The sequence below is a fragment of the Mauremys reevesii genome, linkage group 19 (genome assembly GCF_016161935.1).
Source record: "Mauremys reevesii isolate NIE-2019 linkage group 19, ASM1616193v1, whole genome shotgun sequence".
Classification (NCBI taxonomy): Eukaryota; Metazoa; Chordata; order Testudines; family Geoemydidae; genus Mauremys; species Mauremys reevesii.
In genome coordinates this window covers 18105745-18132837 of record NC_052641.1, presented here as the reverse complement: position 1 = coordinate 18132837, position 27093 = coordinate 18105745, and the positions used below count along the sequence as shown (strand labels likewise).

The 27093-nt window shown below is 45.7% G+C and overlaps 1 protein-coding gene across 2 annotated transcripts in view; it reads left to right on the top strand.

The window, feature by feature from the left end:
- The window catches only part of VAV2 (vav guanine nucleotide exchange factor 2), a 303317-nt gene that overhangs the window by 33262 nt on the left and 242962 nt on the right, over window positions 1-27093 (top strand). For both annotated transcript variants that reach the window (XM_039506402.1, XM_039506401.1), the window contains exon 2: window positions 26086-26202. In XM_039506402.1, the coding sequence (XP_039362336.1) occupies window positions 26086-26202 (117 nt within the window). The remainder of the gene's footprint in view (window positions 1-26085; window positions 26203-27093) is intronic.

The following is a 27093-nucleotide window of genomic DNA, read 5'->3' as shown; positions in this document are numbered from 1 at the left end:
AGATCCTCCCCTTTCGATGCTTTTGTTAACCAGCCATCAATAGCCACTTTGGACAAGCGCAGATCTCTGACAGAATGAGAGATTTGTCCTCGGCCCTGCTCTCCTATCATAAGCTAACATGTTGTAGTTTATATTATGGTAGCACCTTGTCATCATGAATCAAAGTCCCATTGTGCTAGATCACGTACAGCTCCAAAGTGACCTCGGCTTAGACCAGGCTCTGTATTGTAACAAACCGAAGGCTACCTTGGCACTGGCTACGCTGTACTCTGCAGCCTGTGGCAGCTTCATGGCAACAGTGGGGGGAGAGTTTTTCTCCTTTCTCTTAAAAGCTTGCGCTGAATGAGAATCCTGTGAGGTTTTAGCAGCACAGCTCTGATTCCATCCGGTAGGGCAGGGGTAGGCGACCTATGGCACGCGTGCTGAAGGCGGCACGTGAGCTGATTTTCAGTGGCACTCACACTGCCTGGGTCCTGGCCACTGGTCCAGGGCGCTCTGCATTTTAATTTAATTTTAAATGAAGCTTCTTTAAACATTTTAAAAACCTTATTTACTTTTTCTATAAACTATTGTTGTATGTAGAGACCTTCTAAAAACGTTAAAATGTATGACTGGCACACAAAACCTTAAATTAGAGTGAATAAATGAAGGCTCAGCACACCACTTCTGAAAGGTTGCCGACCCCTGCAGTAGGGGATGATGGACATACACACTAGCCAAGTTGCTACTATGTCTTGGCTGATGACTAATGGGACCCACCCACTTTGGGGTCCATCAGTGGTGCTTTTTCATTTATCAGCATGGAACTCCCTTAGGGTGACCAGATGTTCTGATATTAGGGGCTTTGTCTTCTCTACATAACTGTACCCCCCTCCCCCTTGGGGTTGAGGTGGGGAAGCCCTGATTTTTCGCACTGGCAATCTGATCACCCTAAATTTCCCTCCTCATTATATGCTTTGTGTGCTGCCACCGGAGCACTCCTGTTGGTCTGGAGAACAAGCACAGCAATCAACCATGCATCTGTCACTCAGTAGGATACACTAGTAGTCCCTGGGCAGATGGAAGTTGTTGTGGTTTAAAGATAAACTCGTGTTCTAGGTACAAAACCATGTAGAATTTATTAATAAAACTTGTCAAACTTCCTAGAAAATTCAATTTTATTTATATTTTGATGGGTGGGGGCAGACATCCCTCCCCCCGCCAGCAAACCATCTGTAGTTCTTAGGAGGGTTTTTTTGTGTCTAAATCAGACATAAGTTAGATAGGTATGTGGTAGTGAGTGGGAACGACTCCTTGGTGTTTGCTGAAAGGATACATTATGCATTTAATAACACAGACTATTTCAAAGCTCCCTGACTTCATCCCGCCTCTGAGATACCATCCCCGTGCCAGATGTCAGTTGCACAGATGTTAGTTACTCCAAAAATCCCAGAGAGGGAAAGCCCTTGTGCGTCTGCATCTCTCTAAAGGAGTCCCAATCTGCTTCTTGAGTATAACCAGAAGTGACGAGTAATAACTTCACATAACATTTCATTTCTCCTCCCCCCAACATGCCCACTCAGGGAAGAGAACTTTCTCCTCTTGGAACATAAGGAAATGTTTGGTTTTTTAGTAACAGCTTTTTGCATGGAAAGCTGCACCTTGGAGAAAGGATGTTTCATTTCACTGGTGTTTATGGCCCTGTAAAACACTATGTAACCTTAAAACTTTTTTTCCTAGCTAGCCCTGATTGCAGTATGCAGCGGTGCAATTTCTCCCTGAACAGCTCTGGTTAATGTGCATCATAGGCCCAACTTCTGTGGAAATTGCTATCTGATTACTTGCTTTATGATTCTTTTAAGAAAAAACAACACTCACTGACTTGTAAACAAATGTTCTTATTAACTTTGATTTAGGCTGTGTAGAATTGAGCATATCTTATATTCTGACAAATGCCTATGTATGGGCTCTTGCACCGTAATGTTGTGCTTTGTGCCTCAATTTTTAAGAGGAGAGAATCTGTTTGCAAATGCAGTACCATGCCTGCTTTAATTCACTACAAGCTTCAGGGGTTAGTCAATATGTAGCCAAATAGGAAGCATGTCTCTTGCATAAATACAAATCTTCAGTGGCTATCTGCTACTCTCATAACTTTTCCTCTGTTGCATACATATGATCTAGAGAATTCTCCTTACATTTCACACTGGTTTTTTTTTGCAGGCTGTTGCTAAGAGAAGGATTACTTTAAATCAGAGCAAAGATTGTATTTTTATGGGCGCTATATAGGCAGTTTAAGTAGTGAAAATGAATTTAAATTGGGTGATATGTGGAAATGGAAAAATGGGGCAGAATTCAGATGGCATCTCCTTGTAAAAACGTGGGGAGATAGGGTAGTGGGACCCTGTATTTGGGTGCATACTGGTGTGGACCAGGTCAGTTAAATTAAGCAGGCCGATTTAAATAACTTCAGTTTGGTGGTCAGAGCTTTTGTTCTGGGCTAGAACCTTTTTGACTTATAGATCAGCTCCTATTAGAAGTTGAGGGGATTGTCCTTTTGGGTGGACATGACCTCTGATGCAGTGAAGTGCAAGTGGATTTTAAGAGGATAACCTGTTTTGTTATTTAGGAAACTGGTTTTCATAGCTGGGTTAAAATGTGGAAGCAGGAAAATTCCCGATCAGATGCAGTTTCAGGCTGCACTCGTTTCCCTTCCCACCGAAGCACAAAATGTCTCCATCTTCCCCAACGAGTCTTTTAGGTCTTGTCTAAACACACCAGTTGTACTGCTTTAACTAGACCTGTACAACCCCCTACTGTAAACGTGGTTATAGTGATGCACAGCTGTTTATACCAGCGTAGCACTTCCAGTGCAGGAAGGGGAATAAACTACACCCCATAACTGCATTAACACTAGGTGTTGTAACTGGTATAACTATTTTGGGTTTTTTTTTTAAAAGTCACACACTAACTGACTTAGTTCTACCTCTACAAAACCATAGTTGTATCCAGACAAAATCTGTCTGTAGATCAGGATTTAAATAGGTACGATCCTGGAAGTGGAGGCAGGGCAAGATTGTGAACTCTTGAGGGCAAATTGACCTTTGTCACTTTCTCATCATGTACTTTGTGTGCACACGTGAGCTCATGTGAGCTTGGGTTTCTCCCATAAATCAGCAATAACTTTACTGAAGTGGATGGTGGCAGAGCAGAATCATGCTCAGTAGGTGACTCTGTACAGCATATGATTTACTAGGAAGGTGTTAAGGATCAGAGGGGTCGCCGTGTTAGTCTGGATCTGTAAAAGCAGCAAAGAGTCCTGTGGCACCTTATAGACTAACAGATGTTTTGGAACATGAGCTTTTAGTAAGGTGTTAGTGAGCAGCAATTTAAAAACTTTCTGTTATGCTTAGAAATCTTGGCCTAATTGTGTGAAATAGTCCAGTTAACACTTTTTGAAAGATGTTAGTTTTGAATGTGGATCATGGATTTGTAACTAATTCAGAGGGTGGGTGGACATTTGTTTGAAAGCCTCTCCATGCGTCTTAAACTCAACGCTTCTCTTGCGTTAAGGGAAAATGAGACTCTGGGGTGCTGGACTTTAGTCCTAGTTAATCTGGTGGCGATAAGAGGTATTGTTGGAAAAACAAATATTCGACACAAAGCAGGTGTGAAATACAAAATGAAAAAACGCTTGTGTTCAGGGTTTAAAATATGTGGATGTCAAAAGTTACTCCCCCTCACCTCCAATAACGATACTACACCGGATGCCATTACACTTCATTCAAAAGGTGCTAAAGAGATGACTGGCTCTCCATATTCCCTGTTTTAAGGAAAGTGAAGATCTTCAAAACCTTCCTCTCTCGTTTTAGAGATGGCAGCTTTGCAATATGTTAGATCTGCGAATATGACAGGCTTGAATGTGTGCTAGGAGGTGGATATTAGATTATAGATTTATGTTTACCTTATTAAATTCCAAAATACCATCTATAAAGATCCAGAACCTTATTTCAAGGAATCAGCAGGGTCGTGGAGCAGTACTGATTCACACCACGTGAGGAGCTGTCCTTTTATTCTGCTTGATGAGCAAAGGAGCCAGGAGATTCATTTTTACGTAAATTGTCCACATCCTATAAAAGTGCATTTGTATCATATTAGTCGCTTAAGTGCTATGTTGGAATAAAGTCTACCTCTCCAGAGTGCCAAAAATGTTCCTGCTACTGGTGAATATTCACATTTATCAGAGAGAGATTTAAAACAAATTGGGTGAAAGAGGAGACTCTGTCTGTGTCTGTGTCTGTGTGTCTCTCTCTCTCTCTCTCTCAAATTATTTAGAAGGTCACCAGCAGTGTTCTCGCCAGTTCCAGATAGTTCTGGGGCACAGGTGAAAGTGACACCCTCAGCTCTGGGAGTGGGGAGGCCACATTTTAGAAAATACAAGGAGACAAGTGTCCCACAGCTCCGCAAGTGCAAGGGTCATACATGGAATGCGGCCTTCACTAGGCATGCTTGCTGCAAGGCTCAGTGATTTCAAGGTTTAATGCATCATCCACATGCGCTCTTCAGACTTTTGCCAGGATAGTTTGGCGAGGGGAGAGTAGGTGAATAATTAGATCAGTGGGACTGGGTGACTGTTCAGCACATCTGAAAATCAGGCAGGTGCTTAAAAGGCTGAAAATTAGGCTTTTATTTTTTTAATATAATCTTAGCCTTGAAACTCACTCCAGGTCCTTGAGCCTGGGTTTGATTTTGAGCAAACCTGGGCTACTTTGTTCTGGTTCTGAGTTTTCCAGGTTTGTTTGGATCTAATTCAGAAAGTTTGAGTTTGCAGAGGCAGTGTCCTATCAGGTTTTTCCCAGCTCTACTTAATAGCTTTGAATGGCTGCTGTATAACCAAAATCTGATTTAACTATATGTTTGAAACCTTAAAAAGAAGTCACTATCCCACCACATAAAGAAGTCTTTAGTTCATTTTGGCACAATCCCTTTTTAAACTGCAGGAAACATTGCCGTACAACGTTAACATTGGCCAGTGTGTCTCATTAAATTCCACTTTACAAAAATAACTGGAAGTGGAAGGTGCTGGGGTTTTGTAGCATACTTTTCTCCCCTAAGCGTGAATCAGGGATAATTGACAAGGTGTAAAAAGAAAGCAAAATAAAACTGGCCTCTCACGGGACTTACCCCATATGCTAAAGGGCAAATTCTGCTCTCTGAAACATGCATGCAGTGCTAGTTAATTTCCCTGGCAGTTGCATGTTCGTATCCAAGATCTTAGTCTGGCCCCACAGTTTGGATAGGCAGTGAAATTAGAACAGCAGAAAAAATATATTTCCTCTGGACCTGTGCTAAATAAAAGAGGAGAAACAGCTGTTGCCTCATCGTTAGCACAATAATAAAATACTTAGTGTTCTGTGACAGACTGAATCAAATTCAGAGGAAAAACTGTACTAATTTGCCGCTCTGGACAGTGGGAAAATATTTTGACACAAATTTGGTAGAAGAAAATGAATAGCCGCTGAAATCCTAATGCTCTTTCGGTTCCCTGAGAAATAGAACATGCAGTTGGACGGTTGAACTGGTCTGAGAGAGGACTGCTTGTCTGGTTTTAATAGTTTCTCCTCTGCCCCAGGAAAGGCAGCTGTTGACTCGCTCTGGGAAACACCCCAGATAACTTGTGAGTCATGTTGCCATGTGCAGGGGAAGATTCCTGGAGAGCTTTGCCTTGTTCATAGCTAATCCCATGCCAACTTCTGTTACAAGCTGTATGCTGTCCAGGTGCATAACTCAGGAGTGTTCCGGAACAGGAAGTGTTTGGGTGTCCCATTCAGGGCAGAGGAATAGTGCTTGGCACCGACCTATGCGGTGGCTTTTATGCACCGATCTCCGTAATAATAATAATACGCCTTTTGTGCTCTCCTTTTGAACATGGAGCAGCACAGATAGGTGAAGTGATTTAAGGTCACCGCCTGAATTAAAGGCATAGCCAGGATTAGAACCCAAGTCTAAAGACCCGTAGTTCTGTGCTTTACCCACTTGGCAATGCTGCCTCTTGAGAAAGAGAGCAAGGGAGGATGGCTGCAGAGTCCCAGTTCCACATCTGAATCTGAACTGCCTCCAATTTTAGGATGGGATCAGGGCAGGTTGATTCCAGATCTTCCATTAAGTTAGAAAAATTGCGTATTATGGCTTAGCCAGGACTATTGGAACCACAGTTCATGAAGTACCTGCGTTGTTTGCCACTAGAGGATAGAAGCTGGAAGATAAAATAGCTACAAAGCCACGTATTACTTTCCAGTTATGTCATGTAACTGAATGGCCGTTACAGAACGCCCACTAAGCTGCACATGCTCATTACGCCCTGCTAAGCTCAGAGAAGAGACATTCAAACCCGCACATGGTATCGATTATGGCAGGTCTACATCTGTTTGAATGCAGAACGCCGAGCCCTTTCCAACAACTAGGGTTTCCTTTACAGTTATGATGTCATGACTGAGGAGTGACAGTTTTTCTCCTTCTGTTTTTCACCTGGCTTTCATTACAACATTTGAGTGATTTGAAATAATACATGGTGTTCTGCAATAATAAATTACACTCTTCCATTCCTAGCAGGGGAAGAAAAGCTGCATTGAAATGACAATACAGCTATGACATAAATTATATTAACCGCCCCCCCACCCCAATCCAGGAGATCAAAGTTCATTTTGCCTTCTCGTCTCATGCATACATTAAGGATGATACATGAGCTTTCAAATTTCCTGTTTCCTCTTAGTGTCACAAGCTTTGTGCCACTTACAGTTAATGTTTAGTTAGTTAATTTCCTTGTATTTGTAACTGTACTTTGAAAAGGAAAGTAACAAACAGATCTTGAAGTGAAGATTACAAAAGGCACATATAAGTGTCCCCGTTTTCTGGTAGTCAGGAAAAACACTTACTTTGTGTTATAAATGGGTTATTCTTTCCTAAGAGGCGAGGATGCCTTCATTAGCACTGTGTCCCCCAGATGGAAAAGGCAAAGCCCATTGACGGTCAGTAAGAGTCTTCCCACTGAGGTCAACAGCTTTGGGTTAGGGCCTGATAGACGCATAACCTTTCTGTTGGAGTTGGTTAGGAAAAAAATGGACTAAAATGAAATTCAGATGAAAAAGGGAAACTTTTTGTGTGACTCTTTCCCCCCACCCCCTTTTTTTTTTCCAGTCCTGTATAGGTACTTTGTAATTTTTCAAATAACCAGTAGCATTCGGTAGCTGGAGTCTCCACCCTCAATTAAATTGTGTGACAGGGTTTTAAAAGACTCACTGAGGAATTCTGCGGGGCAGATCCTTTCCCCTGCCTGAACTCTGCGGAGAGCTTGCTTAGGTTAGGAGCTCTCCGGGGCAGGAGCCGTCTTTTTGTTTGGTGTCTTTTGAACGGTGCCTAGTACAGTAGGGTCCTGATCTGTGACCAGGGCTCCTGGGTGCGACCACAGTAATAATACTGAGGCCTGATGGAGGGGTTCACAGGGAGCCAGGTGTGGATTCTTGAGCCACAGGTAGTGATCAGAGGAGCAGAAGTAGAGGAAATGGCCACCAGTGGGCTGCACCTGTGTGGTCCTCAGCCAATGGTGTAAAGGCTTTTTTCACAAGTGGAAATTTTCCCTGCTCAGGGCAATGGTATCTCCCTCATCCTTTTTCCCCCCTCCCCACAAGGGCCATCTCTGACTATCCTCACAGTGCACCACAGCAGAGAAGCCAGAAAATAGCTTTTCAGAATAACTTCTGTAGAACCCTTGGTTGGTTTCTTCCTACGAATTCTGTAGCACTTTCCCGCAGGGTAAAAACATACAGCAAAACCAATGCAATTCTCACTCTGTGTCAAACTGCAATCACAGCAAACCTAAATTATTTGGAGGTGGGGCAAGAACAAGAGAGCTGGAAAGTTGCCTGTGTGTTTCTGATGTGCACATAATCATAGTAACGAACAGAGATCTGGATTCCACTTCTGGTCCTTCTGTCTAATAATGGGCTGAACCAAAAGCTAGGCTCTGATGAAGCTCCAACCCTTACGGTCTGGAACATACAGCCTGGACTCATCTAATCAATATGACATGTAATTTCTCTTCTCCCACCCTCCCCTACTTGTTCATTTCTGAGTTTTTAGCTGGGACAGGAAGCTGCAGCTCTGACATACTGTGGGAGAAGCTGCCCTTTTTATATTTCTGGTGTGACCAGAAGCAGGAAATACGAGAAATCTCCAATGATTTCCAGTCTTATTTTGCAGACTCAAGTGGTTTGGATCAGCAGCCAAACATCTGAATGCTTCTCTGAAAGGAATCTCCAGATCTTCTAAGGCTCTTGCTCATCGCTGCCAATAACATACAGTGGGGCAACGTTAAAAACTGTCTTCACCGTGGTGCATTCAGTAACCCCGGCATCTTCCTGCACTTAGACTAGGAAAGTCTAATAGCCCAAAAACTGTGGAGTGCTTTACACATGATGATAATGGGAGCATAAATATACTTAATGACAAGTACATTTATAAGCAGATGAGAGTGTGTCAAATCATGAGCTTTTAATGGTGACCGCTGGCTGTTTTGGGACCTAGGCTAGACATGCTCAGGCCAAATGTTTCCCTTGCTGTTGTTCACACTCTGCCTGATCCTGCGGGGGTGCTGATGGGCTTTTACTTCCCATTCAAGAGGCTCTGGCATGGAGAGCACTCGGCTGTTTCAAGGATCAGGCCCTGTTGCATCCCCACGACAAGAGAAAGGCAGGGTGCTCTAGTGGATTGGGGACTGAACTGGGCGGCCTTGCTTCTCTTCCCAGCTCTGCCACTGACCTGCTACATGACCTTGGGCAAACGCCTTCATCTCTGCATCTGTTTCCTTTTCCACTCTTTGCCTGTCTATTTAGGGGCCATCTCTTACTATGAGTTTGTATTGCTCCTAGTTCTCTGGAGCGCTGATTGCACTTGGGGCTTTAGGCATTGCCGGAATACAAATCATGAATCACTAAAGCAGTCGGTAAGAGAAGGCACGTAGTGAGTTGCAATGTACGCGAAGCTGGTGCCTTGGAACAGGTCCATTCTACTTTTCGTTAATTGGGGGTGGGGTGGGGTGAGAATTTTAGATCATCAGAGTGACTCAGCCCAGAATCTGTATGACGTGAACCAGCCCTACAGAAAGTTCTCATTCCTGGTCTGGGGATGCCCTGCCTCTCATCTCAGCAGTATTGTGGACATTGATCTTTACAGTAAATATGCACATAAAACCTGGCATCTGGTTTGGCTGTCTTGCAGACTCAGATGCACCCAGAGTGTGTTTGTATACACGTGTTGTCTAGCTCCCCGGGTTCAGTGCTGGCCTTGAAAGTAGTTGGATTAAAAAACTCTCTCATTGGGAGCAAAATAAAAGGGCTTTGCTGTTTGTCAAAGAGATCAGCTTTGTGTTACACGTGAGTGCACCCTTAGGGTTAATATGCCTTGTTTGTTGACACACAGGAGTTTTTAAAACTCAAAATGAGTGTCTTCGAAGGAGTACCAAGTACAAATTACATGGAAAACAAATCAGTGTTGCTTTGATGTTGCCTTATGATACATTTTTCCATTCTTAGCTGGAGTGCAAACAGCAAGCTGCCTCTAAGCCCTAGTCCAGGGGTTGGCACCCGTTCAGAAGTGGTGGGCCGTGTCTTCATTTATTCACTCTGATTTAAGGTTTCGCGTGCCAGTCATACATTTTAACGTTTTTAGAAGGTCTCTTTCTATAAGTCTATAATAGATAACTGAACTATTGTTGTATGTAAAGTAAATAAGGTTTTTAAAATGTTTAAGAAGCTTCATTTAAAATTAAATTAAAATGCAGAGCCTCCCTGCCCGGTGGCCAGGACCCGGCAGTGTGAATGCCGCTGAAAATCAGCTCGCGTGCCGCCTTCGGCACGGTTGCTATAGGTTGCCTACCCCTGCCCTAGTCTTTCTCCAGCTTTTGCAGCTGTATGGTGCTCTGCTTTGGGGCCAGATGCAAACCCAGTGAGCAACCCAGCCTGTACTGTGTTTGATACTGACGTGCTCTGTGAGCGAGAGACCCTACTGGACGCCTGATGGGGAATGTGGACAACCCCCGTAAGCCATATTGTGATGCTTTTCAGAATGTTGTGATGCGCTCTCATCAAAGAGGTGTGGATAATGGACGTGGCTTGCCTCAGGGTAGCTCTGCCAATCTGGTTAGGGTGTAGGGCTCCTCTTTAGTAGCCAGAAGGGTAAAACAGCGGGCTAGGAAAGGACCTTCGGAGGGATTCTCCTTCCACTCGTGGTGTGGTCCAGTATCCATTCCTTCCCAGATGTTAGCTGAGTCCAGATGGGCAGATATTAATTTAGGAAAACCCTAGAGCCCTATTTGTCTGAATTTAAGGAACAAGGAATGCCCGGGGGTGGGAGAGGGCGGGGAGTGCCTTGTCTTCGTATGTCCAGTAAACAGGAGTAGGTCTGCACTGGTGAGGACAGATCCAGCAAAGATACAACCCACTGGAGCTCCTAACTATGAGAACAGGGCCTGTCTCACCACTCCTTTACCTTGAGATGCTGGCTTAGGAGAAGCCCACTGGAGAGTAAAGAGCAAACTATAAAGGCAAAGTATTTTTGCAGCACAGGGAGATGATTTCCCATTCCTAAGTCTTGCACTGCCCCTTTGCAACCCATAGCACTTTGTGTGTGTGTGTGTGTGTGTGTGTGTATGTGTGTGTCCTTCCTAATCCTGCTCCTGAGAGTCTGAGTGCTGTGCAAACTGTGTGGGTGCTCACAGTCTAGGAGGATGAAGGGGCATCCGTCTCTATCACCCCTGCATTATGCAAGGAATAAGGGTGACTGCTCCAAGGAGCATTTGGCTGTTCCAGCCCTACTCAGTTAGAGGGAGGGTTAGTGGACACCTGGGGACTCCTAAAGGTGTAGGATCACTGGACTCTGGAAAAGTTCTTATTGCTCCTGGGAATGGATAGGGCAGATGTCTTTAAATAAGACGCATTCTAAAATGTAACTGACTGGAACAAAGTCAGCTGCCTGGGGTGATACTAGATATGGTGTGGAGGCTGGGTTTGGGATTTCTGAAACCTCAGTGCAGGGTTTTGGGGTTTGCAAACCTTAAAACCACAAGTAGTTTGGATCCATGATCCATTTTATTGGAACCACCAAAGTCTGGGTGGCTGCTGTGGAGGTTCTGGGTTGTTCTCGTGTCTCAGGATAACCAGAGAATCTGACACTGTAAACATTTCATATTCGTTCTTCAGGGCAATACAATGCAAACGCTCCTATAATAATTAATAATACATCATCCTTATGTAGCCTTTTTCACCCATAGATCTCAGAGCCCATTGCAGTTGGCCTCATTTGATCTTCCGCTGTTGGATGCTTGCACTCAAATGAGTGTCTCAGCTTCATTTAATGACCCACAGACACAATATTGTCCTCTCCATTATGCTGACTAATGCAAACCTAATTCTGGGCAAACAGTACAAAAACTGCCTGGATTTAGCAAGCTGTTCTGTTTTCTCCAGGAGATGTAAACGATAGCAGAGAATAGGAGCCACCCATTGTGAAAAGGTAGCTGGCAAGGTTCCGAAGGCAAATACCCATGTCAGCTGAGAGCGGCCATGTCTCCAGATACTTGTGTGACTCCCGCTGCACCTGCTTTAATAACCGCTTCGTGCCTTGCTGCTTGAGACAGCACAGTCCTTGTGTCCAGTGGACGGCAGGGTTGTTGAGTTGGATAGACCTGCTTGCTTTTTCAGGGGAAGTCATTTGATGTTCTCAAGCCTGAGTTTCTGAGGGGCCGCTGGCCAAGAATTGCTCCCAACCCTTTTCCCTAGCCCACCTTGGTACCCACGGCTCTGCTAGCATTCTTCATTCTGCCCTAGTGTTCCATCCTATCTCGCGTGTTTTTGGACAGATCCCATTTCTGCTTCCAGTTTTTCCAACCCGTCTGCCTGGTGTTTGCGCTTTTTTTTTTTTCCCCCCAACCTTTTTATGACCCGTTTTTATGTAACGGAGCAAAATAAGCAAGACCCGCCTGTGCCCTGGCCCACAAGGGAAGTACAGGCTCTGCTGATCTTTCTAAGGATAAAGTGGAACAAGCGTCTACAGCTGCCTCCGCTTTGTGCCTGTGCTCGGCCCTTCCGTTACTTGTTGGCTGGTGACAGTTACATACTGTGATCCTGATGCTCAGCTAACTCTGCTCCTGCCCTACCCAGGTTCTGGGGGTCACCCAGCTGCACCCCCTTCATCTCCACCCCAAGTTAGTGCATCTGAGGCTGTTCTGTTTACATTCTGCCCCCAATGGGACACGGACACAGACAATTGTTTTAGCGCAGTGGTGGTCTCCAGCTCCATCCCCTCCTTCCCACTCTGTGGCCCCTACCCTGAGGCTGGGGAGCAGGGCATGCGAGAGAGTTCTGATGCCAGCTCAGCACCAGCTGCGTGGGGCCCTTCAGTAAAGGGGATTCTCAGGGGTCTGTTGAAAGCCTCCTTCCGCTGCCAGAGCAGCACAAAGGGGCCTCGGCAGCAGCGAGAATCGGGCCCTGTAAAGCTGTCTATCTCCAAAGCACGGGAGTAGAAACAAGTTGATTTAAACCAAAGGGTACATCTGCCCTGCCGCTGGGAGTTGTGATTCCCTGCACAGGTAAACTCACGCTAGCTCAGCGCACGCTAGCATGTGAAAAGTAGCCAAGTGGGCGGCTTGGCCTAGCTGCCCGCATCCACGCCTGCCTGCCTTCCTCGAGTCGAGCTCAGGGGGGTGTATCTTGAGCTGAGCGAGTGCATGTCTGCCCACCTGCACTGGCAATCACAGGTCCCAGCCAAAGTTTAGACAAACCTGAAGTGTCCGGTCTCCTTTTCAGCTGGTTGTGCATCTCTTCAGGTGTTTCTTTTCTGCTTTCCCTTGTCTGTCACCTTCTTCCGCTCAAGTCTGCCACCTGTGAGCCAACTTCCTTGAACTTCTGCTTCCAGGGAGACCTGTCTCTTTGTGAGAGGGCCGGGAACTCTAGTTAATTGCTTGTGATTAGGCAAGAGTAGATTTGCAAGAGCCAGTCGCTCAGGTGGGGAAAACGAAGATAAAGGTTCCTTCGAGGTGGAAGGTTTGGACTTCAGCATATTTTCTAGGTTATTCACAGCAGCAGCTGCCTGTGTTCATCACAGCGCATGGACTGTTATCCTGATATGAAAGACCTTTTCCCTTTGAGAGAGTAAGCAAGAGTCAAAAGCTCCTGTGAGCTGATGGGGATTTTTCTTATAACTGTCTGCTTTGCTCATTTGTGTGCTACTCTTAAAACAACAAATAGAGTGAAAACCCTGGACAAACAGGGAGCTGCTCTGTTTCCATTTCAAAATATGAAACCTGTATTTTTATTCATCTGCCACTAAAAAGAAACTGGCACCTGCAACCCAATCCCCTGCCCCTTGTAACAATTCAGGAACTGAGACAGTGCCTTCTGTTTTATTCATTAACTATGGGCATCTCATACCAAGTAACACAAGGCCACAGTTGAGATTTGGGATCCCTTTGTGCCTGCTCCTACCTAGAGCAAGAAACAGTCCTTCCCCTGGAGAGCTCGCAATCTAGGAGACACAACAAAGGGTGGGAGAAAGATAGGATTATCTCCTTTTGACAGGAGGGAAACTGAGGCACGGGGAACTGAGTCCAAGAGGGAGTCTATGGAAACGTGAAGGATTGAATGCACCCAGATCTCCTGAGTCTCAATCCAGTGTCTTAACCAGAAACCTGTCCTTTCGTTCAGCACTTTGAGACCCTCAGCTGAAATAAATACCTAGCAACCACCTATACTTTGCATGATCGAAGGGCTACAGAAGCATCAATAACTCCTAACCCTGCAGTAACTTCTGTCCTCCCCCATTTTATAGATGGAGGGGAAACTGAGGCAGCGACACCTTGATTGACTTGCCTGAGCTTGCACAATGGGTCTGCAGCAGAGTCATGCCTATAGCTCAAGATGTTTTAACTCCTAGCCCTGTGCTTCAACCACTAGGCTTACTTTCTCTTTTCAAATAATAATGTTTGAATACTTGATTTATTTATTTTTAAAATGGATCCTTTAAACACTTTTCTGTCCAGGCTCTCTCCTGTGCAGAGTTTCAGCCCAAATGAAGAGTAAAATAATTTTGCTGTGGAATAGGAAGTTCTGTTGCAAGCTTTGGGTTATTGGCCTTTTAAGTAACCTTCAATGCTTTGTTTACGTGAGAATGCTTAGGAAAGTGAAGCTGAATTCACTGAAGATGTGAATTTAAGATGCATAAGTTTAAAGCATGTTAAATCCTCATGTGGGTGCTCTCTATCAGAAGGAAGTGGCCTTAATTTGCTGTAGCTTAAGTTTAAACTTTCGTTTTTCACGTCATACCTTTTGGCTATTTTGGCTTAACTTTTCTTAGACTCCACATATAGACAAGCTCTCCATTTTTGCTGAAGGAAATGATTGAAATCAACCATTGCATGCTCTTCATCCCTCGGTATTGCTAAAACCTGATAAGTTGTGGGGAGAGGGAAAGCTTCTGTGAAGTCCATACACAGTGTTTCGACTTCATTAATCAGCTTTGCTAAGTGGAATATTCCTAGCTCGTGAGCATTCTATAAAGGCGATGTCTTTCGAATGGGGAAAAATTATAGCCTGCTTAGCACTTAATTGTTCAAGAATAATTCCGGTCCCCACTTTTCAACAGATAAATCTGAAGTCGTAACAACCAGAAACGTTATCTGTCAGTCCAAGATAATTGATGAGCCGCGGCTTGAATCTAAACCTAAATGGGCTTTAAACGAGAAAATTCTGGAGACGGTGGCACCATATATCATCTCGGAGGCTGCTGCTTTGTATGAAAGAGACAGTGGGGCAAATTGAGAATGAATGAAGCTATGGAGGATTTGACGCTATTGGTAGTGTCACGTCAGCTCTGGTTATCTTTCAGATTTCTTCTGCTTCTTCTGGAATTTGCTGAGTAATGCCTCATTCGGAGGTTAGCTGCATGGAGCAGAATCTAACTTTACACTCCGTTCCCCAGGGCCCCTTATGGACCATGTGGTTGACCGTGACACGCTTCCCACACACCCTCTATCCCTGGGGCTGGTAGCAAGGCCAGTGCAGAATTCTTCTGCCGACCTAGTCCCAGCCAGGGAGAAACTCCTGCACAGGGTGTGCTCTCTGGGGTTCATGTCCTCCTTCCTGCCCTCTCCCAGGGCCCCTCTATGCCGCCAGAGTGGCATAAAGGTGTCTTAATGTAACTGGGAGTTGAGGCCCATTGAGTCTCATGAAAGGCTTAAGCTTGTGCTGTATGATGATACCTGCTGCCTCATTAATCATTGTGAATTTCTACATTTCATCTATTGGGCTCCATGGTGGCGACTCTTCTCCTCCCTCCCCCAATCTGGTCTTTGTTTCACTGACATGAAAGCAGTGATTGAACAGATGCACATGGCCTCCCGCTAGAGGTTTCCTTTGGCTCTGTGCTTCTGAGCTGTGCTCGCCACAAGATAAGGGGAAATCTTACATCACGGTCAGGAAGTGCTAAAGAAAGTTCCTTTTGTCATTCGTCACCGTGTTATCTTCAGCATTAAAGCTGCAGCATTCCTTGCATGCTGCAGGGTCCATTTAAAGCCCACAGCTTGGACCAAGTCCAGTCAGCAACATGGCTGGATGCCCAGCCCTCCCGTTCTATTGTGTGTAACACAGCCCCTCCAACGTACTTCCTCCCTGAAGAGTTAACTCTGGCCTCGTGAATTCCCTGCTGCAGAAAAGTCCTACCTTGCTTGGGAGCCAAAGCTGCCACCTTTCTGAAATCCCATCCCATCCATCATACCGTCTGCCCCGTTCTTTCCTCCTAGCTTATTTCCTGCTTTATTAAATTTCTATTGAGAGCTTTCAGAATGCCCACTAGCCTCCCTATCAAAAGCACTTATGATACCGTCCTCTAAATGCAATGACTCCAGATACAATGATGCTGATGCTGGAAGTCATTCAGTTATTACACAGCTGCCGGGGTGAATGTCCTGTTCTACCTTCCAGGGTTGGGGCCCTCAGGGTTTGAGAAAATATTAACGATAAACTAAAATATTGCTGCACAGAGTTCATTTTCTTGAACAAAAGAATCTCTCAAACATTCGAGGTATATTGGCTTTACAGAAACTCGGGGATATTTGGTGTTTATATTGATCCCTCCTCTGTAGAGTTAAAGGAAGGACAAGAATGCTGGGGGCGATGAGAAGCTATTTTTATTTGTTTGATTCCGGTAGCACTCGCAATGTACTAGACCTTTACCCACGAGCTTGGGAAAGTCTTACCATGGGGAAGCACAGCTGTCCAGCCAACCCAGGTGTTACTGTGTCTAGTCATATGGAGAATCTCATGATGACTGGTAATGGGGAAGGATGGATGTGGGCTAATCTCAAGCGTTCAATCTGTTGAGGAAATGTGTCATTGCTCACACCTTCTTGTCAAACTGTCTCCTAAATGGGCTCTCTTGATTATCACTACAAAAGTTCTTTTTTTTTCTTCTCCTGCTGACAGTAGCTCATCTTAATTTAATTAGCCTCTTAGAGGTGGTAGGGCAACTCCCACCTTTTCATGTTCTCTGTATGTATATATATCTCCTCACTATATGTTCCATTCTTTGCACCTGATGAAGTGGATTGTAGCCCACGAAAGCTTATGCTCAAATAAATGTGTTAGTCTCTAAGGTGCCACAAGTCCTCCTGTTCTTTTTGCGGATACAGACTAACACGGCTGCTACTCTGAAACATTGCTTTTATTGTTAGCGCTGTACCCTGACACCCTTCATCCATGCCAACACCCCAAAATTTAGCTAAGGATTTTGGGCCAGATGCTCAGTTGGTGCAAAGCAATATAGCTCCAGCTGGAGCGAGAGGTTTACCAATTTATACTGGCTGAGGACCTGGTCCCTTGTATTCAGGGCTTAAATTCAGCTGGAGCCATCTGGAGCTGAGATCTGGAAATTATTTTCAAACCTGAGGGAGCGCACACACCGCCCACCCCCTGGGGCTGAAGCCCTGAGCCCCGTGTGTTGGGGGTTGGGGAAAGGCTCCAGGAAACGAATTTAAGCTCTGCTTGTATTCATCACCTTTCATGACAAAGAATGCAAAATAGGGGTGTGTGTGTGAATGAACGCTTCATCTCCGAGGCGGGAGATGGTAGCTAATCTGATGTACAACGCACCACAGCCATTGGGGGAGGGGAAGAGTTGACTCTGGACGCTCTGGTAAATCCTCTGTTTAGGGAATGTACAGGCCAACGCTGCGCTTCTTCAGGCTTTTGCTGGAAGACCCTACCTGACCCTCCCTGGCAACTGCAAAGAAGTCCATTTATCTGTGATAGAAGGGTGAGGGACTGAGCGGGCTTTGCTATGGTTCTGGGAGTGGGGTCTAGCTACTTGAGACCTGATGGTTAGACAACCAAGCTATTCCCCTTCCATTGTTTAGCAAATACACACTCAAATGAGAGGGAGGGTGGCCATATGGTTAAGGTGCTGGATGGGGACTCCACGCTGGGTTCAATTCCTAACTCTACCACCAACTCCCTGTGTGCCCTTGGGCAGGTCATAGTCTCTCTGTGCCTCAGTTCCCCCTCTGTACAATGGGGATGGTAACCCTTTCTTTCTCCCACTTTTAAATCTGTCGTCTCTATGTATTACTGCAAGCTCTTTGGAGCAGGGATGATTTCTGTACAGCACCTTGCGCAAGAGAGCCCTGATCTCGGCTGGGAATTCTAGGTGCTACAGGACTAGAATTAATAAATGGGTAGCCCATCGCCTATGGAGCTATAAGAGGCCTCCCCAAACAGCCAGCCTGCTGCCTTTGGAGTGCGCCACCACCCCACTCATATTCCACCCCCAGGCCCCACTCCCGCTCGTCCTCTTTCCTCCAAGGCTCCGTCTGTTCCCCTCCCTGCTCCACCAGCATGGGGGCCTCATGGGAGAGGGTGAAGAGGCCTGCGTGAGCAGTAAGCCATAGGCTGGTGGGAGGGGGTGAAGAGGTGGGGGAGGGGGTAAAGAGGCACAAGCAGCCGGGAGGGGGCCAAGCAGGCCTGGGGACGGAGCGTGGGGCTGAGCAGGGCCGGGGCCATGGTCCGGGCACACGCAGCCTCCCCAATGGAGAAGTCCACATGCCGCCCATGGCAAGCTCCCTGCTAGACTCATTGCTTTTCTAGGTGAAACCGGACTGAATGTTTCCTTCCTCGCAGACATGTAACGACCAAATAATTCCTGTGCATTTCACTAGACTCTGCAGCCACCTTGAGGGTTTGGCTCTTCTCGGTTTTTTTAAACAAGGTCTCTCAGGATTTGTAATTGATTGGGGCTGAGAAGTAGGTTAGTCTGCTGGAGAAGTGCAGCTGTTTGTACACAGCTGCCGATATCTCTGCTGTATGGGCTATGTGCCAGATTACTTAAGGTCAGGTTGCAACGGAGATCCATTAGGCTAAACCCAGACTACAAGGGGAATGACTGTTTTTCTTGAGGCACTTCCTTTGATCGCCTTGTGGTTGGGATTATTTGCTTTTCCTTTGTCTCAGGTGCTGAATGCTAATGAGGCCGGAATCCTGCTGGAACCTAAACTAGTTGGTTTGTGTTTAATCAGATGATAAAACTTATTTTTATCTTGTTTAGTCCAGAAGGAGCCAGTCCGGGAACTCTCCAGTTCCTGCTCATTCAAGTATTCCCATGGGATTGCTTGTGTGAGTTAGGGCTGTGGGACTGAGGCCTAAATGGGGGAATGCGGATAACCTTGCTGACATTATAGCTGGACTAAGGACAGGAAAGGAGCTGTGAGTTCACGTAGAATGTCTGTAGAAGGGTGGGCATGTAGGATCATGGGTGGCCCATTTTAGCAATGTTAAGTAACATCAAGCATACTCAAGTCTACTTAAGTGCACCAATCCACGTGTACTCAGCAGTGTCACAGAATCTACATTGCGATGCAGAACGGTGCTTCTGATTTTAAACGTTGATTAAAAATACCTGGTGTCCGTAAGCCTCGTGGTTGTGAAGAAAGCCTTTGAAATGTGATCAGGATGTAAGTTGAGGCCTGGGTCTTGAAACAAAATCACCCTAAGCAGTGAACTGCCATGTTCATCTCGGTGAATCATGAACTCTGAAACCTAATGTCAGCTTGAAAAATTCCCCTCTATTTCTACTGATTGGCTTTTCTGAAACATCCAGCCAATGTAGCGCTCATTGCTGGGAGATGGGGTGGGCCAGGCTGCTGGTTTCTGGAGCACTCAGCGTTCTAATCTCCATCTCTCCCCAACTTTACCTTCATATTCATTCCCTCCACGAAAGGGGACTGAAAAAAGAGTTGCATCGATGTGCCAAGAGCCTCAACAGCTTCCCGAATGCCAGCAGCCCAAATAGACCCACTTGTCCCCTCCTCCGCTTTCCCCGAACGTTCTTCCAATGCAGTTCGGTGTTTTCAGTACAGAATGTTGTGGCAAGCTGAAAATTTGGCAGCAGCCCAAAATAAATCTGATTTTATATGAAAACAAATAACCCAAGGAGCCACTGTACTGATTAAATCCAGTACAACAATAAATAATACAGTGAAAACCTTAATTTAGGGAATAAACACAGCCAGAAGCCACTGCCACACATCCGAGTCCCAGAAATCGGGGGAGTCTCGCTATGGAATTTAGGACCAGCTTGCTGCAGAGCGCATGAGTGTGTGGCGGAGGATATGGGTGTGGCTGCATAGGGTCGTGGATGGTAGTGGAACAGGCTGGGGCTGGCTGCAGTTTACAGCCGACTCTCATTGCTGGGTTCTGGAATTTTGCCATAAAAACCAGCTCAGTTGTTTAAATACAAGCCCTCATTTGCTTCATTGCAAAGAGCAGCACAGTGGGGTCATGACTGTAATGATGATTCCATGTCTGAAGAAAGCTGGTAATTGGGGGACTCCTTCAAGGTAGCCTGTATAACGGAGGACCCATTACAGCTCTCCTGGGATCATGCTCTTAATCAGAGCTGACCAAAGAATCTTAATTCTTGTTCTGATTGGCTTCAAGGACTAATTTCATTCTATTAAACCTTTTTCTTGCTCTCCCCTACACGCCGCTGAAGGTTTATCCCCAGGTCCTCCCGGTTTTAAATTCTTCATTGGCTAACGAAGCACTGCCAGGATGTCGCCCCCAAATCTTTCACAATTCCACTAACTCCCACTGTAGTGCCGCTCCACAAAGTCAGCGCTTTCAAAGGAAGTGTCTGCTCCAGACGAGGTGGTGCCAGGAGATGCTGATTTCCGTAAGGCTGTGGAAGTTGCATTTGTCACTCAAGGTGTCCGCTTTCACAACTAATTGGGAAAGGTGGTGTTGGGTTTTCTTGTTCCTTGGGCGAGTCACCAGTCATACTGATGTGCAGCATGTGGAACTGACAATTAAGGAAAATCAGTTCCCTCTCCCAAAACCACACAATGTGTCTGTTTCATCTGAGAGCAGCTCCTGTCACTGCTGTAAGAGCCTCTGCGTTGGGTGAAGCGTTCCTGCAACACAATTGCTTTTCATCCAGGATGTAGGGCTAAGCCTCCTCTCTTGCCCGGGTGTAGATCCTCTATTCCAATAGGAGCTGTGAGGACAAACCACCATACTAGTTTTAAAATGGAGCTGTCTACATTTGAGGGGGAAGAATAGCTCAGTGGTTTGAGCATCAGCCTGCTAAACCCACGGTTGTGAGTTCCATCCTTGAAGGGGCCACCCAGGGATCTGGGGCAAAAATCAGTACTTGGCCTGCTAGTGAAGGGAGGGGGCTGGACTCAATGACCTTTCGAGGTCCCTTCCAGTTCTAGGAGATAGGTATATCTCCAATTATAATAATATAATTAATTTCTGAATGGGATCATATGATGGGAGTGCTGCAATAGAAGGGGAGTGGACTCAATGACTAGGCGGTCCCCTCCAGTCCTATGTTGGTTGAGTTACCTCTGTTAAAATGAGAGGAGAGCTGGATCCAGAGTGCTTCACACAGCTAGATAATACCAGTGTAGATTTACTGGCGTAATGTATCCACTCTACACCTATATTATCATGAGTAGTGGGGGTGGTGGATTAAGAGGTATAAGCAATGAAGACGTGAGCACAAATGAGATTTGAGAGGAGTTTGGAGGAGAAGGGGGTTTAAGTTCATGTCCTTGTCATAATCGTACTTAGTGGCAATTCTGTCAAAAGTGTGTGCAGTGGAAGAGAGGGGAGCATTCAGCGCCCACAGGAATGAATGGCGGGATTGTTCAGCAGAGGTATGTGGAGGTGCCAGTCAGCTGGCTCTTGGTCTGGGAGCTTTCAGGGAGCCAAGAGTTAGAACAGCACAGTTAGCTGCCAGGCTTCCGAAATAAATCTCTGCCCTGGCTAAAAGGCTTTTATGTTGATGTCACCATGTGGGACACTTAAAAGAAACATCAGCACCTCCTCTCTGTTCTCCAGACGGAATCTGTGCACTTCCTCGTGAGCACGTGTGATCCATTACAAATAGGGATGGCAGGACTCCAGGGCAAGTGAAGGCAAGAATGCAACAAATTGTACTGTCCTTGCAGGGTGTGGAACTCCCACCTGCCTTAGGAGTGAGGGAGGTAGGAGGACCTCGAGGCTCCAGCTGAGCAACGTACCTAATCACATGCACAGCTCTAAGCTTGTGAGAGTCCCACTGATGTTAAGTTAGGCGTGGGCTGAACTAGCTGGTTACATGGATTTTGATGTGACTTGCACGCTGCTAGCCATTGCAATCACCCCATGACAGCATGTGCTCAGCCAGTTGTAGCTAATTAACAGGTGGAACTTCTGTAGCACCGTCTAAACCAAAAGATTTAACGATCTTTCAGAAATATTTTTAAAACACCTCAATGTCCATGTGAAGTGGATAAGTGTACGTATTATACAGGTGGGGATCACCAGGCAATGGTTGTACTGTAGCAAGGTGAGAAGCAGTTACTTGGCTCTCTTTAATACAGGTGTCAGAGTTGTAGAGATGAAGGCAGGTTTTGTGTTAAGACACTCGACTGATACTCAGGACCTAGGCTAAGGCCTGGTCTACACTGGGGGGGGGGGTGTCGATGTAAGATACGCAACTTCAGCTATGGGAATACCGTAGCTGAAGTCGAAGTATCTTATTCCGACTTACCTCCCGTCCTCACCATGCGGGATCGACGTCCACGGCTCCTCGTGTCGACTCCGCTACCGCCGCTCGCTCCAGTGGAGTTCCGGAGTCGACGGGAGCGCGTTCGGGGATTGATATATCGATCCCCAAAAAATCGATCGCTACCTGCCGATACGGCGGGTAGTCTGGACGTACCCTAAGTTCCCAGCTCTGTGGCATATGTCTGTGTGGGCAAATTGTTTAACCTTGCTCTGTCTCAGATTCCCTATCTGTAAAATGGGGACAATTCTAATTTCCTACTGCACAGTGCTGCGGTGAAGATAAATTAATTGACTGTATCATGCTTGGATGCTAACGTGATGCAGGCCATCTAAGTGTATTGGTAGAAAGTTTTCCTTCTTCCATCAGCCTTTTCAGAGGCTCTTTAAATGGTTAGTTGAATTCTTCCTGGACTCTTGTCAGCTGTGTGAACTCAGCAACTGTCTGATTGCATATGCACTGTGGTTTTTGATGTATTCCACAGATGTTACCTGGAGCAGTAGAAGAGACTGTGATACAAACGCAAAGGGAGTTTTTTTGCACTAATTTAGCAATTGGTAGTGGAGCCACCAGCATGATAGCTTCCAAATTTGAATAAGATGCACAATGACAGCAGCAGGTAGCTCTTGTTTGATGGAGTTTTCAATTATTATTATTTTTGCTCTTTGCTCCTCTCCAGTGAGATGAGATTAGATAGGTTGGATAGAAATAATCTTAAAATCTTGTTATGGCTCATGCCCACTCACCAGTGAAAATACTGTCAGCAGAAGACTTCTAGTTTGCTTTGATGCTGCGCTTGCTCCTTGATCTTTCTGAACTCAGATGCTGTGAAGCTGAGTTCTTCAAAGAATTTGAACTGAAATTCTACAGCACAGATCTTGGGGGTTCAGTTTTTAAGTCCTCTGTCTGCCAGGGGAGATTTTTGAATCCACTGCTGCGAGAGACAGTCATTCTTGTCCGTAGATTCCAACCCTTATTTCTGCCTGTGCATTGGGACAACAGGGTGAGGCGGATGCTATGAATACTGCAAAAGGGGAAGGCAGTTGTTTTGCATTCAGGATTATGAAAGGAAGCTCGCTTTTCATCATCTGTAATTATGGTTAAAACCTGTGTCATTAACTTTTCAAATTGGAGGCTTAAAAGGATTTAAAGTAAATACTTAGTGGAAATTTGAGATGAATGAGACGTTAACAAAAAAACAGACCCCTTCTATAAACAAATTAGTTTGCATAGGCTGAAAGCTCCTGTAGAGGCCTGGAAGACTGGATTTAGTATGAACCCTACGCATTCGCATACCCACCCATCCAGCCGTATGTATGTTGTAAGACAATTCTGTAGAGTCTAGTCAGTGTTAATTTTGTCTTTTCAATCACTCCCACTATCATTCTGCCCCAGGTCTATTCAACTAATTAGAATGTCCTGAGGTTTATAATGATTCTGATGATGTAATGCTTCTAGCCTGTGTTTATTGGTTGAGTTTTATTGCCTACTGCTGGAACTGTGTGGTTGGAAGACACAATCTCCCTGTTTGCCTAGTTTAAATTAGTTTCTCATTAATGAAGTGGTCTTTCTAACCCACTGCCTGACTAGGGTTGCCAACTTTCTACTCCCACAAAACCAAACACCCCTGCCCTGCCACCCCTTCTCAGAGGACCCCACCCTTACTCACTTGCTCATTTTCAGTGGGGTGGGATGAAGAGTGGGGGAGTGAGAGCTCCGGCTGGGGGTGTGGGGCCAGGGATGAGGGATTTGGATGTAGGAGGGGGCTTTGGGCTGGGACTGATGGGTTTGGGGGGGAGTGGGGAGCAGGACTGGGGCAGGGGGTTGCGGTGCAGGCTCCGAGTGACGCTTACCTCAAGCAGCTCCCGGAAGTAGCAGCACATCCCCGCTCTGGCTTCTATGCGGAGGTGTGTCCAGGTGGCTCTGTGCAATGCTCTGTTTGCAGGTGCCGTCCCTGCAGCTCCCATTGGCTGCCATTCCCGGCCAATGGGAGCTGCATAGCTGGCGCTTGTGGCGGGGGCAGCATGAGGATCCCCTGGCTGCCCCTAAGCGTAGGAACCGGAGGGGGGACATGCTGCTGCTTCCGGGAGCCACACAGAGCTATGGCAGGCAGGAAGCCTGCCTTGTCCCGCTGCGCCACCAACCAGACTTCTAACGGCCTGGTCAGAGGTGCTGACTGGAGCTTCCAGGGTCCCTTTTTGACTGGGCATTCCGGTCGAAAACTGGACACCTGGCAATCCTATGCCTGACCCCTTAAATATTATTGCATTTGGGGTTATATTTATTGGCACACTTCATGCTGTTTTCTTTGTGGAGATACGAGTTGGCCAAGAAGGTTATGGTTTCATTCTTTGCAAAACTTTTGTTTGGTAGGTTTTAAATTGCATATTTGTAAAGTTTGCAAGTAGCAATTTCTACCATGCTAAATTGTTCAGTTGGGGACCATTAACAGTACCATGTGACTACAATGTTACTGACCCAACACACACTGTGTGGCTGTTGCAACCAAATATGCAATTTGAAACTTGCCCTGAGTAGTCACATGACATTGCTTCCATTCCTTGATTGGTTCATTTATGTAACAATGTGAGAATTAAGAATATTTGTGAACCGTTTGTCGATGAGCAAGCAATTGAAGAAATCCGTGGAGAACTTTGCATAATGAGTACACTGGAGAATTTTGCATGGAAAACTTGCCAACAGAAAGAAGGTGAAATTAATTAAATACGTTATTTGCTGCAGTCATTCAGTCTGCTCTAATTAATAACAGGGGTGAGAGCCAAACAACTGAAGCAACACCTTACTCCTCTGATCCCTTCTTTTCTTGTTGCCATACATTAGTGTAGAAAGAGCCCTCTGTGTTCCCAGATTACAAGACCCCTGAAGGTCACGCACACATGGTCACAGTGGAACAATCCATTATTGCTATTGTCAAAGATGGCATCTTTTTTTTAAGCGGCATTGGATTACTCAGCCGATTTGAGCCGTATGACTAGTGGCTGAACAATCTTAAGTATTTTACGGTGGTCACAAATGAGATGAGAATTCAGATGGGCTAAAAATTAACGATGACCAAAACACTGTGAAAACAATCTTCACTGTGAGAGACTTGCTGTTCTGTGTTTGTTTTGTTTTTGTTTTTTAACTTAAGGGTCTCTGCTTGGTGACCTGCCTCTGATTTGGTCCACCATCCACCAACTTCATTTCAGGTTGGATCACAAGAATGGCAGCTATCATCTCTGGAATGTGCTGGGGGTTCTGTTTTCTAGCATGTCAATTAGCTGACGTGTCAGCACATTGGAAGAAGTTGGAGGGGGAAAGTAAAGTACTGTTTGGATCAGCTGCCGATAGTTTCTGACCTGAGAGGGCAAAACAAAAATTTTTTTTTCTCTCCTTGCTCCTTTGTTCATGTCACTTGTACTTTTTATTTTTGTAACTATATGGTGTGTGTGTGTGTGTACACTCGTATTCCGTGTAATGTCTGAGCCTTGCATGGGGAGCCATGGAATAGATTCAAATTGTCATTAGTTGCAAACTCAGTAATAAATTTTTATATAATTTTTAGCTTAACTTGTAGTCAACTTAGAGCTTGAAAAGGAAACATCCTGCTCTTTAGTTGTTTAGACCCTATGCCTTGTGAACACGCACTTGAACTTCAAGTTTTGTTTCCAAAAGAGCCTGTGTTGATGGTATTATTGAACGAACACACACACACACACACACACACACACACACACACACACACACACACACACACACACACACACACACACACACACACACACAGAGTGAGGAACCTGTTTGTACTAGAATGCTCAGTAAACAAATGCATCTTCTCACCAGCCAGTTCCCATATTCTTCTTCACTTCCTGTTGCATGTGAATTTTGATTAATGTCTACAGTAAATTACTCGTACAGAATTATAGCCATATCTCTTTTTTTTTTCTCTCTTTGCAGTTTCTCTGTTTGAAGAACATTCGAACGTTCTTAAAAGTCTGTCATGACAAATTTGGGCTAAGGAACAGCGAGCTGTTTGACCCCTTTGACCTCTTCGACGTGCGGGATTTTGGAAAGGTAAAAGTTCACTCCTAATCTGTGTCGAAAAAAAGGTTTGAAAGCGCTTTTACTGCTGCTGGAAGCCGAGACTGTTTGCAAAATGATCAGCCCATCATTGGGCAGGACATACAACCAGCTTGGATTCTGCATAGCTCGTGTAACGCACACCCGCTCTGCGTGGCACTGTCTTCCCCGCCCCTGGTGGTGGCTGGGCCCTGTGATGGATCGATGAGCGTGCTACAGCCTTGGCCCTCTTAGCTCAGGCAGTGCAGAGGCTCGTGCTTTAGAACGGTTGCTCCTCCTCTGCCCTGAGTGGCTAATCATAGTTCAGGGCTCGGGGGGTTTTCCAGCTGGGAGTAAAAATTGGTCCTAGCCAGTTATTTCTTGCAGCCTTGTTTATTGACTCTGAATGCAGAAGAAACGAACAAAAAGGGGCCATTTCTTAGCTTAAAGCCCCAGGGTCACACTGCCCTCACAGGTTACTGCTTGGTTTTCTTGCTCCCCCCACCCCAATTTTGTCTCTGTGTGTTCTCTGACGGACCCACACCTACTTGGTCACAATACCCAGTCGACCCTTCTGTCCCCATGGGGCAGACTCTGTTGCCCCTTAACTTTTCTTACAGCTGTCTTAAATGAAGGCCTCGTTCACACATCGGTTTCAACAAGGTTTTAACTCAACCCACAGCTCACAGCCGAACCCCCAGGTCCCCATACTGGTTCAGTCTGTACTGCTGGTGACCCTCTCAGGGCGCGGCACAACAGGCAAGTGTACGCGGGGCCAATTTACAATTCAGCTCAAAGATCCAATTCTACAGGAGTTTGAGCAGTTTCAAAATTCTTCTTGCCTGTTCACTTAGACCAAGTAAACGGATGAGTGAAATCTCCCAGGCACCCGACAGATTTCCTTTT